Source organism: Lepeophtheirus salmonis, chromosome 4 (genome assembly GCF_016086655.4).
Source record: "Lepeophtheirus salmonis chromosome 4, UVic_Lsal_1.4, whole genome shotgun sequence".
Lineage (NCBI taxonomy): Eukaryota > Metazoa > Arthropoda > Copepoda > Siphonostomatoida > Caligidae > Lepeophtheirus > Lepeophtheirus salmonis.
In genome coordinates, this window is record NC_052134.2 from 19,188,653 (window position 1) to 19,201,650 (window position 12,998).

General features: G+C 28.8%; 1 protein-coding gene across 1 annotated transcript; it reads left to right on the plus strand.

Moving 5' to 3' along the window:
* Positions 1–787: 787 nt before the first annotated feature.
* On the plus strand, positions 788–9,932 carry LOC121116965 (rhodopsin-like; the record flags this gene model as incomplete). The annotated part of the gene is given in 3 exon segments (XM_040711284.2): positions 788–914; positions 8,957–9,196; positions 9,260–9,932. Coding segments are annotated over 3 exon segments (484 nt in total), but the record flags the coding sequence as incomplete, so codon positions are not given.
* Between the last annotated feature and the right edge of the window lie 3,066 nt (positions 9,933–12,998).

A 12,998-nucleotide genomic window follows, 5' to 3' on the forward strand; every position in this document is an offset into this window, starting at 1 on the left:
TATTGTGAATTTTAAAAAATGACTTCACTTGTACGATCTATGTTTCAAGATTACCTTGCTCGAACTAAGATGGACGCACATTGCCATATCTTGAGTGATCTTGTTTTTGAAAGGGGAATTCTCGGTTTGAAATTCGTTCGAGTGGGTATTCAGGATTGTATACCAATGAAGGAAGCTCACACTTTTAATATTTAAACTAGACGGAGTGTAATTATTTTATGTTATTCTCAGAAAACATGTAAACATAAATCTTTTGTTGAAGATCGCACATACATGATTACATTTTTTTATTTATTAATTTGTCAAGAAAGACTATGTAAGTATATATCCAGTCACTCTATCTTTGTTTTATACTCAATAGTCAATGTAAGTTTTAAAAGTGAATGTTAAAAGCAATTTAATGTAGTAACCTATCAGTACTTAGATAATAATTTGTGTCACCAGTGGCTTGGGATTGCAGGGACGCGCTTAATACAGTTTTATTTTATGAACTTCCTGCGTGGTAAATTGTTATGGACCTTTAATGCAGTGAAATGTTTAATTCAGATGACTGTTAGACCAGGTTTAACTGTAATACGTTATGAATGAATTATTATCTCTAATTACAAAATATGACATTTTTGTAAATTTTTATTCGACAATTTATGTCACTAAAAAAGGCATGTGAAGTAGGAGTACAAACAGTTTCTTGACAATTTTTTTTTTTTTTAAATCAAAACTTTTAATAAACATTTTATTGAATTTATATTATTTGCATATTATAAAAATATATTTTTTTTATTTCTAGATGCGCCCCATCATGGGAGGATGAAAAATACCTGATGTATTTGGTCTATATTCTAACTGTGGGCTTCATAATTCCTTCCTTCATTTTCATGTACACGTCTTTCAGTATCATTTGTTGTATGAAAAAGGTTAGAAGATTTGTTTCTCAAAAATTTAATTTATGATATTAAAAAAAAAAAATCATTCATTGATCATAATTTATTTGAATTAGCATTTTAACAGTCCCATTTTTGGTAAAGTTTTGACGGATCTAATCTAAAACTAAAAAAAACCAGTTCAGTTCGGTCCAGTTGAACTAAAAAAAAGTTGTTTTCATAAGTTTAACAAATATTTTTTACAAAACCCTCCAAGTTACAAGGCTGACAATTTTAGCTTAATATTACTCAAACTCGCTTTTTCCGCAAATTTTGCTGTCCTATAGCGAATAGAAGCAATTGTGTATGTGACTTCATTCGTGGTATTTTTAACTTTTTTGATTGTATAAAAGACGACAATGTAATAAATGGGTGTCCTTCTAGATTTTTTAAGTTGCATGAAAATGATTTAAAATTATCTATAACTAGCTAAATTACTTGAATAATTTTAATAAGTAATTAATACTTTCGAGACATTAATATTAATGTAGATTTTAATATGCTTCTTATCCAATGTACTTTATTAGTATTTATTGATTAAATTTATGTAATTTATCGACTTATTTAAGTTATTTTTAATGTTCCTTGAATTGGTGGGATGTAGTTGCATTTATATTTACTCAATCTGACCTCGGAACTGTCTTTTAAGTCCATATTCATAAGTATATTTCCTTCTCTAGGAACTACCATGTTCAAGAATGTTCAATTTCTCCAGAGCATGCTGCCCATTGAGCTACATTATCCCATTATTATTCTCAGAGATTTTCATGAAATCTTTTTTGTTTATTTATTAAATATTCCATAAAAATTTGAAGGGTAACGGAAAAATATCAATCCAAATCAATTTCTTTTTTGGGCAAATATTTTTAAGTAATAATTCGGATTATTTTTTTCTTAGTTGTACCTTTGTTATAAACACAAGTAAACAATATTGGTTTCTAATTATAATCTTTCATTTTTTTCTTGATTTTTGTATGATTAGACACGATTTATAGGAGCTCTATTCAAGACAACTTACTAAATATATTATTTTACAATGCTTTAATGTTTTTACGCAACCTTGATCAAAAAAATAAAAATAGAATAACAATGACTAAGAACAGGATTTTTGTAGGACGAGTAAAACAAAAAAAAATCTCTATAAATATATGTCATTATTATGATACAATTTATCAATTATTATTACCTTTCATGATTTCCTATATTTATAGTTATTTCACGTAGAAATATAGCTCTGAATCGTAACTATACTCTTAAAACGCAGTTCATAGCACTATTCAATAAAATTCTGGTCTTTGAGCGCACACCGAGTGAGACTTTCATTAAATATTGTTATTTAATCCGTAGAAACACGAAAAATACTATTAAAACCTTCATTATGCATAGGTTTGGCCTTGACAGTCTCATTATTATTTTTTTGTTACAGTATATTCTGAGTCTTATCTTGTGGTAAAAAAATCTTTACACTCGTAGATGAAAATAAAATTTAATATCAAATCAAAAAAAAATTGCAAAATATGAAAGGTTCATGATTTTTATGCTCTTTTTTATGTTAACAAAAAAAAGTGTCAATTCATAAAAATATCTAGTAAATTAATAATTTTTTTGCTACATTGATACGTATTTGAAAAAGTAACTAAACACATTATACAACAAAATTCAAGATTTGAAATAATGTAATGTTGCGAAAAAAATGTTCAAAAGTAAATATAATTAATTGGATTTTTTTTTTTTGTTAAATAAGTAACTACAGAAAGTTTGTCCACCGTTGCCAGGGACATTATAACATTTTTCTTAAATGGGAACTCTTGTGTATATATATATATATATATAACTTGTAAAATTTTAAGAATTATTCCCATGTTTGTTTTATAAGTAAGATTATAGTAATATATTGGGATTATATAGATAATCTCACAGTGCTTCCCCCGAGCATAAAAAAAAACTTATAATATTCCGAAATACACCCGGCTTTCAAGTTGTGCAGGTGAAGTACTGGGTTTCAAGACAGTTTAAACTGCACCACCGCCGCCGTATTTCTAAGCACCAAGAACCCCTTTAATAGACTATAATACACTCCCACCCACGGAATGTGGGCTGTTGATCCCTGTGGCAGGTTAAATTCTTCCGCTTCCCTGAACATCAAAATACCCTTCTAATATACAAAATATACCCAGTCCTCAGGTTGTATGGTTGGAGTACTAAAAATGCTATTTTAAGGATGTCATTATCCTAAAGGACAAACAAAATGTTACTAGAACTGTTTTTCGAGTAATAAGAACTTACAATAATTTAATTAGGAAACCCCAATCATCATTTCAGCCATTATTGAGGGACATACATACACACAGACATTCGCATTTATTATCTAGATAGATATTTATTTTTCATTTCGTTACAATTAACTCAACCTATTTTCTTGAACAGCATTAAATATTATTATATAATTTTTCTGATTTGGTCCTGATCGGTCCTTCCAAATAAATGAAGACTTATAGACCAAAAAGTTATTAGATGTTATTTTACAAATTTTAATGACGTTGATGCTATAGTAAATTGATACAAAAATCAAACAATAGATAATATTTGAATAAATTTAGCACAGATTTTTCAGTTAAAAGATCTTCCTAATTTTTGACTTGAGAAAGATACGGTTATTGGTCAATTAATATTGTTGACATATTTATGATTTGTTTTGCAAAAATTTGTTGTGAGGATTCTTCGCAGTGGTTCGGAAAAAATTGAGAAAAAAAGTTATGTATGACTTTTTTTCACAAAAAAAATCGGTCCACGGTTTCGAACAACAGTCTGGACCAAAATACGGGTCTAAAAATCACTTAAGAACGAAACGGGAAGAAAATGGGTTCGGACAGAGTCTCAACTAGTGATATGTCGGTCCTTATTTATTCGGTTTAGTTTACTCCATTCGTATGACCAACCCTATCAGTCTTTGGGATCGATCCTTAAAACTGTGTTGTGCTAAGGATTGTCCATTCTAGAACTGATTTAAATGAGTAGTAAAGTTGAGTGACATAATTAAGTACCAAACTTGTGGGTCTGAACTGAACTGGAAAAAATTGAAGTATTCAGTCTTAAATAAGGCTGGACATAATAGTAGTCTCAACACTTGTACCTATGTATGCATAAGTAGATACTTAAATAAAAATTCTCCCAGACTGTGTAAAATAATAATCAAATTTTAGTTGGGAATTTGCATTACACTCCCACACAAACGGTTAGAATCATTAGTAATATCGGTAGGTATTTAAAAAAAGCAAAACAATGTCATAATTTTGTGTTATAAAATTTTATCTATGTTGTCATTTCGCTTAGTCTTTTTTTTCTTTTTTTTTTACATAGATACTTTTGATGAACAATAATAGCCAATAGAACGCCTTCTATTCAATCAATTTGCAATTCTTCATAGAATACCAAAATTTAAATACAAAAAGAAAGCGGAATTTACGTGAAAAAGTTCAAATTACTCTGTCACTGTCGAATAAAGATAGAAAATACTTAATTCGGGAGTAGAACAACATCAAATTTAGTTCATAATTGATTTCAATTTTGTTTTATCCAAAGTGTTGAGTAACTATGACACTGGCAAAATGTATCCGTGGACAAGTCGTATCAAAGTGTTAGACAATGGCTATAACGGCAATGCATTTTTATTGTTACTTTCAAGTATAAAAAGGTGTACTCCCGATCACTGCCTTTTCTGTCTATAAATGTATGTAGGTTTTCTTGTTGGCTTTGATTCGAGTAATGGATCACCGAAAAAGAAAAAAATTAAACATATTTTTTCTCTACAATAATAAGTTCAAACTTTTTTTTACATCAAACCCCTTAAGGACAGTTAATCGTCCAACACGACTTGCTTGCAGATGTACAACGCTGGTATCACGGTGAAAATTAATATTATTTTAGAATATAATTTTGACTGAAAACATAATGAAATGAGAAAAACTTAAGCTCCAAATGACTCTACGGAGTAATTTAAATTTGACTTCGTCATCATTTATTAGTACCCTGTGGAGCCTTAAGCCTACCTTATAATAAATAATTATTTGTCATTTAGATAATCTATCCGTCCCAGGGCCCTTGAAATATCTATGAAGTATATAGGCTCCAACAAAATCACTACTCTAGAATAAGGAATCTGTTAACATAAATTATATATTTTTTCACACACACACCGATGTAGTTTTTACTCACGTCTCTATCCATAAACTTTGCTCAATATCACACAATTTTAGACACTCTTCTAAAAGTCCATATTTTCTATTATATTAATTGCACTGCAAAAGTACATTTATATACAATATGTACATAAATAGGGATATACCTATGTATAATGTACATATTATAATATATTTGTACTTGACAATCCTTGTCCTGGTCCTCCATTTCTTTACGTCTATTCAGATCATTATTTTTGTCATGGGTTGATGTCTTCTACATTTCGTTTATTTTTTCAATTTCTTTTAAATTTAATTTGTCTATTCACAATTAATGTTTAGAATACTCTCATGTGTTCATTTAATATTATTAAGAAAATGAAATATAATTAGTGGTGCAGTTGTACAAAAATAATCTTTACATTTAACATGCACTCTTTTTTTTTTTTTTAACTGAAGTCTATTTTGTTTAGTAGATTGGTTATTTAATTAAAGAAAATATATGATTAAAGTAATCGTGTAATGGATGTTTTAAAGAATAAAATAACTTAATTTATTTATATACTACCTGGACTTTGTCAGTTTTTTTCCATGTTTCAGGCAAACTTAGTATAATTAGATAAATTTAATTATGATTATGTAAAATAGTAAAAATACTTTCTCTAAATGTAATAACACTTTACAAATGACATTACAAGTTTTTTAAGTCAACTCCGACCATCTAAAGAAAATGACCTTGTATTTGGTTAATAGACTTGGTGAGGCAGAGTTTCACCGGCAATCTCAATCTTTTAAATTGTAAATGAGTATTAAAAGGAATTTTAAAAAATTCAACAGTTTATATTGTTAAAAAGATATGAATAAATACTTAGTGTACAACCAAATTAACTATCTTCATTTTTTAAGACAGAAGTATGCAATTTTAAGAGTTAGAGAGCTGCATTCAGAAGTGGATTCTTTCCAAGGCTTATACAATAGTTGTATTAATCACAAGATTTATTTTTACCATTTATTCAAATAAACAAGTAATTAAAATACAAAAATTAATGAGATTTTTACATTTGTTATAATCATTAACCAACTTGTCAATATAGTGCTGAAGTTGGTGTTAAGATTTTTGAATCCGATTAAAGATTTGAGTTTGCTATCATGTTTATTTTGAGCAAATTTACATTGAAACATTTTTCTTGTTCAATTTTGAGACTTTTAATTATATTTGAGATAACTAACGATATGACGATGTTATTTTATGGTCCAAAGTTCATTAAACAATTATTCAATTATTACATTTAAAGGTGGCATCAAACCCATGACTTTTAATCATATCTAAAATTACAAAATTTTTGTTATGTGTTTCTATATTTTAACTAAGTGAATGTAATGATTCTAAGAATGAACCCCAAGAAGCTTGAGCCATTGTGATTTATTTATAACTGTAGGTACACTTTATTACTAATTCACATAACATCCTGGATTATATATACATATACAGGTTGACCAATAATTTGGTGATAATTTAACAGCCAATACATTCCCAAAATAGTTTATTTCTCGGAACATCTTTTTACACCATTGCAATCAGCGTGAAATTTCCTTTAAAATAAGTTCAGTTCATTCCACATGGTCACTATTTGCGGCAACTATAGCTCACAGACGCTTCAAAACTGGTTTACACGCTGTACAAATAGTCTCCTCGGACAAGTTGTCCCGTGAGTACCCTATGGCGGCATCCAAGTTGTCGATCCTGCGGTAGGAAATCACATTAATCTCCCTCTCTAGAATAAACTATATTATGGAGAATTCTATTACTTTTAGGACTTGGGAAGAAAGGTTCAACATAATCTTGCTCCAAAAGTACTTGAAAGTTTTTTGGCAATACTCTTGCACATACTTTACATTATGTGAATGTACTCCGTCCTGATAGAAGCTGTATAACCCTGCCCAGTGATGTTCCTTGATCCAGAGAAGTATTTGGGGATGATAGACATGTTGATTCCCCTTTACACCCTCGGTAATGAAGATCAAAGGCGTCTTCATTCCGCAGGTGGTGAGACCCCACCAAGACCATCTCTGAAGCCGATTTTTGTCCCTTAATACACTGCACTCGTTCAAGGGAATGTCTAAAAGCTCCGACCCAGTACTAAGTTGCTGTGGTTATTGTAAATTTCTATGAATTTAATTAATATGAGAGGGTGAATCTATGGTGATGTAAGTTAACAAACACGTTCTTTATTCCTCTTGTTGAATTCGTTAAATTATTGATAAATTACCTTAATCAATATCTTAAACTAAATATAATAGGCCGCCTAAATAACACTCAAAGGCTAATCCATCCTCAATTGGATGTCTGATACAGAGGAGGAGAAACCCCACTGTCTTTATCCTCGATCTTTGCAACATCTCAGATCATATTATATCGAAAAATAACGATTCCCCCTGCGACCAAAAAAGTTCTTGAGGTCTTTCAATTTCATATATTTACCGAAATCCTCCTTATAGTCCTTATTTAAACTACAAATGAATTATTTAGACAACAGTACTTCAAAAAAGAATGTTTTCCTGAATTACGACGTAGTTGAAGTAACCATCAATAACCTTGGAGTACCTGTCTATCCATATAAGTACTGAATTTGGACCCAGTCGTTTTAATTGTTTGTAGGCACAAAAACACCTGTTTTCAATTCTCAAATCTACTCTTCTCATGGACTACGAGCAGAAGTCATCAGGATTTAAATTTAATATCTATGTAATAGGCTTAAAGTATTCTCTTGTAAAAGTGACAAGTTGCTCATTCAAAATCCAAGCTCTACTATACATTTACAAATCATCAGAGGCCAAATTAGTTTCAAAATTTAATCTCTTTACTGAAAAAGTATCCGTGATTGGACCTGTGAAATGAATGACAATGTCAAATGAAAATTTAGAAATGATCAATTTATATAAAATCCTTTTATATTTCTTTGGCAAAGTAATTTTTTTTTCTCTTTGTATTATTCCTTAATATAAAATATTAAGAGTTCATTGTTATCCTTCAACGTCAACTTTATATTTTCCTACGCTAGAGCCTCTAAGGCTCTCAATTATTTGAGGATTATTAGTTTTCCTGACGTAGTCGGTCTTGTGGACACTTGTCTAAAGGATTTCAATTAAGTTGCTTACTTCTTCCCCTTATCATATTTATACCTACTACTCTGTTCAGTACAACAACCTTTAATAAATAATATAGGATTGCAAATTGTGCAAACAGAAGAAGTTGCTGAAAAGGCATGAAATTGGGGGCATATTGCACTTTTTTCCCTCAATATATGGATTTATAATACACTTAAGTAAGGTCGAAATATTGTAATAATTAATGAAGAATGATTTAGGTACATTTTACTTAATATATAACTATTTTATAAGAAAAAAACGCTTTAAAGAAAGATATGCTTAATCTTTTATAAGATTATTTACTCGTTCAAAAAAGTAATTGTCTACTCAAAGCTCTGATTTTACTTAATTTGATTATTTTCAGGTAAAAATGTTATACCATCTAAAAATTATGAAATTTAGATATTTCAGGGGCTATGCGCTATCTCAAAATATGGAAAATAACTCTTTTTAAAAACAAAAACACATTTGAGAACCAGTCTTAAGTACAACTGTTGTATAAAATTTATCAGGCACCCACTTTTTAATTATTTATGCAAAATAATATGAATACATTTTAATGATAATTATTTATATCTTCATAATTCTATAATATTGATCCACACAATTACTAGTATGAATCTCTAAACAACTCACAAATCCATTCTATAATAAAAATTAAAGATATATCTGCATGAAAATAATAATTAATACCATTGTCAATTTCAGACAATGTTAGAACATCGAGTTCCAAAAAGAAAGAATGCTCAAGACAGAAAAGCTAGAATAAATCGAATGGTGTTACTAATGGTTCTATGTTTTCAAGTCTGTTGGTTTCCATATGCTTTCGTTTCAATGTACAGAGTATTTATAGGAGATGTTCCAGTTATTTATACAGTATTTCCAGTCCAATTTGCAAAGTCTGGAGTATGTTGGAATCCATTTATTTATATAATAATGAACAAGGAGGTATTTTATTTTGTCGTATCTCTTTTTTTTCAAATCTTACTTATATCAATGTAATTGTTATAGTTTAAAAAACAAATGGTTCTTGATAAAATCGGTATACCCATGCAAAAGACGTTCCCCAATGCAAGTGATCCAACAATGAATGAAAATATCGAATCGCAACAAAGCATAAAACTGTAATGTCAACTCAAATTATGTTATCCGTTTTTTGTTACCCCTAAAATTTGTATTATAGTCTTTTGTAATTTTTGTTTAAACCTTTATTTAGACAACAAATAATTTATAAAAATTAGAACTATCCTAAATTTGCTGGTGACGATGCATTTAAAAAAAATTAAACATTATAGTTCAAAATTTCTTCACCAGGTTAAGGCCACAAACATAAAAACATAAGTATCTAAAGTCAATAAAATACAAACATAATATTAATAGCAAATTTGCTTTTAAAACATTAACTACTCGGATTTTTTGTTTTTTTTTCTGCTCATTCTAAAAGTTTTAGTATCTTATGCAAAGTTTAAAAATGTCTTGATGCGTCTGATCTATAATATTTAAGGATATCAGAGGCCCAGTTCCAATCACCTTTCATCAACCATAGGATTTTCAACTCGAACGCTCCATATCTTGCCACTGCCGAAATTAAAATAGCACGAATATTCTCCACAACCACGGGTTCTCCTACATTTATATTCTTAGCTAGGTAACTCTTTATAATTAATAAACCATTTCTATCGACCTTTAGGAGTACTTTATTTCTTTTTTGATGACACGCCGAATAAAATTATCGCTGTTATTATATTAACGTTATTGTCCTCCAGACTATAAGATTTAAACTAATAAATGATCTCAGAAAATGTAATTGTGGACATTCCAAAAAAATGTATTTAATAATATTGAATAATTTACCACAATCCTTACAGGGAGTGGTGAAAAACAAAAATCATGTGGCTATTTGAAATCACACCTAGACAACACAGATACCTCTTTTGAATTAGAAAAAATATCATTTTCAAATGCCAAGGAACGGGCACATTGTGTAGCTTGGTATGTCTAATGAGAGGAAAAGTAAGCTTCCCGGGGGAAAAAAAACAAAAAAACTGAGTGAATACCAATATCGTGTATTGTTACCTGATTTTTTGTAATTGCCTCTCTTTGTAAAGATACAGGGTCACGTAAATTCTTAAAAAAGTTTTCTTTCCAAGATTCTTATGAATAATATCCATGGTCGTTCCACAATTGTACGTGGGAGTCGCTTTCCATAGAACCCTTTGTGTTGCTTCGTAATTATATAACTGCTCTTAACTAGAAAAAGGAATCATAAATTGAAAGAATGAAGACAGAACTAGTCAGCTGTTGACTATAGTTATTTTCTTTCACTGCTCATTATTATTTGTAAAGTCATAAAAGTGAAATTTATGACGGAAACACAAAAATCAATGAAGGAAAAATAATAAAGAAATTGAATTGGAGGACTGTAGTTAACATTGTATGGATACGGTCTCTAGTCTTTCTCTTTAGTATTCTGTGATAAAGGTGGCCAACTGCCGTCTGTCAAAACCAGAGAGTCAAGTGTCCAGATTTAATTGGGAGAAGCAGTTGAAAATCGTCTTTAGATTAAATCAAAATAATGAATAAAGAAAACTTCAATTAAAGTGGTGTCTTTCATTTTTGAATGTCAAAATATAACAACCCCTCGACCTGTTCCCTTCTTAAATACTACATATATCTGACCACGTGTCTTCCTTTTTATATAAATCAGAATAACGTGACCCTATCTCTTAGGACTAAGAAATTAAAGGGTTTTTAGGGTGGACGTAAATTCAATTTTACCTTAATATTAGTAACTAATGCAACAAACAATTGAAAATTGAGAACAAAAATCTAGGAAAAAAATTATATTACTTTATTTATTGGTGTATTTAAACACTAACTCACATAACTTTGAAAATATGACTTTTTTTAATAGAATATTGTACAGATTGATTTTTTTATTATACAAAAATAAGATAAAAATGTATTTATAATTAGTTGTTATACCTATAAACAAATTTTGGTCTGAAATACATATCGTATCGCGTCTGAAGTTACAGGATTGTAAATACAAATATCACTTTTCTAGTTTTGTTTGGGTTGTCAAATATATTATATAATTGTCCCTCATTGCGTGAGTGATTTTTTCGTCTGTTCTTCCAAAAATTATTTCCTTTAAAGGACAGCAGGATCTCTCAACTCATATTGTTTTTTACAAATTGTGTTAAAATATGTTTTGATTTTTGTATTGATTTTTATATTTTAAAGGGAAATAATTAGTAATGAAAAAAAAAACACTTTTTGTATATGTTAAAAAAGATTCGACCAAAACTTTACATTACAAATATAAATTATTGAGAAAAAATAATATATTTTCTTTCAACTTTTCTTCAAGATATTGATTAAAACTGATTTGAGCAGTAAAAATTATTTTGTAAGTGAAATATTTTTTGTAATATTGCAGTCAGTTTTTATTGTTGTTACTGTTATTTATATTATTTGGATTACTTTGCTATAAGTTCGTATAACTTTATTAAAATTCAAAACCATTCAACTCTGAGTTTTTTGAGCCCTTAAAGGTAAAGAAGTCAGTATTTTGATGATAATTTGTTTAGCGATGTATCGTAAACCAAAGCAATGATAAGGCAGTAGCAAATATGATTGGAAAACTATCAAAAAAAAAACTTAAACATTTAATATATGCTTTACTTATGTTTGTTACGAAGAAAACAATTAAAGCATGAATTTAGTTTTTGACATTAAATTTTTTAAGGTTTTTTAACTTTAACTTTTTATTTTTAGCCCTTATATCAAAAATAGCCCTTATAAAATTTAAAAAAAAAACCGTTGAAGGCTAAATTATGGAAATAAAAATAATGATGAGATTAATAAAAATCCTAAATACGTCTATATAGTTTAAAAAAACTTTCATTGTACATAGCATTTATAGGAAGATACAAAATAAGAAAAAGAAAGTACTTTACAAATTAAATTACTCATAGCTTTATATTAATGTATACTTGCTTATCATTGCATTGGTTTACGATTTATTGATAATCAAAATTCATCCAAATAATAACCTCTTTGGCTTTAAGGGCTCAAAACATAAAGTTAGATTTATATATTTGATTAAAATTTAATTTCTCAGTTGGTCTACAGTCAATAACACCAAATAACAATTTTTAGTCTAATTTGTTTCCACGTAACAATTTATCAGACCATATGTTATAAGCTAGTGGGAGTATCAGGTATTTTTCGGAGTCATTAAGCCTCAGTAAACTTTGCTTAAATACAATAGATGTGTATCAATTTCTTTTTTAATATGAAGTGCAGAGCGTCTCCAAGCAGGTTTTTTATTATATATTTTTCTTAAAATATGACATCCGAAGCATTTTCTAAGCAAATTCTTTCTATTTTAATATTTCTTTCAAAACTGAAATAACAGACGTCCATATAGAAAAACTTGCATAAATTGATTACTTTATTCACAAAAAAGTTATCTTAACCTTTATTGATCCCTATCTTGAGAATTCAAGCACAATAGCAATATGTTTATTGTGATTCCTGTCTGCAGATAGCCTATCTCTCAAGGATACTATATTTTTTATGGAAATATCATGGGTGTTGGTTTCATACTCATTGTCATTAAGATATTTTTCAAATCCAAACTTGTCGTTAGATGTTATAATTCCACAGACAAAAAAAAAACTGTAAACTCAAAAGTTATGAAAAATAAGAAAAGTTCATCTTAGTATGAAGTATGTTTTCTCTT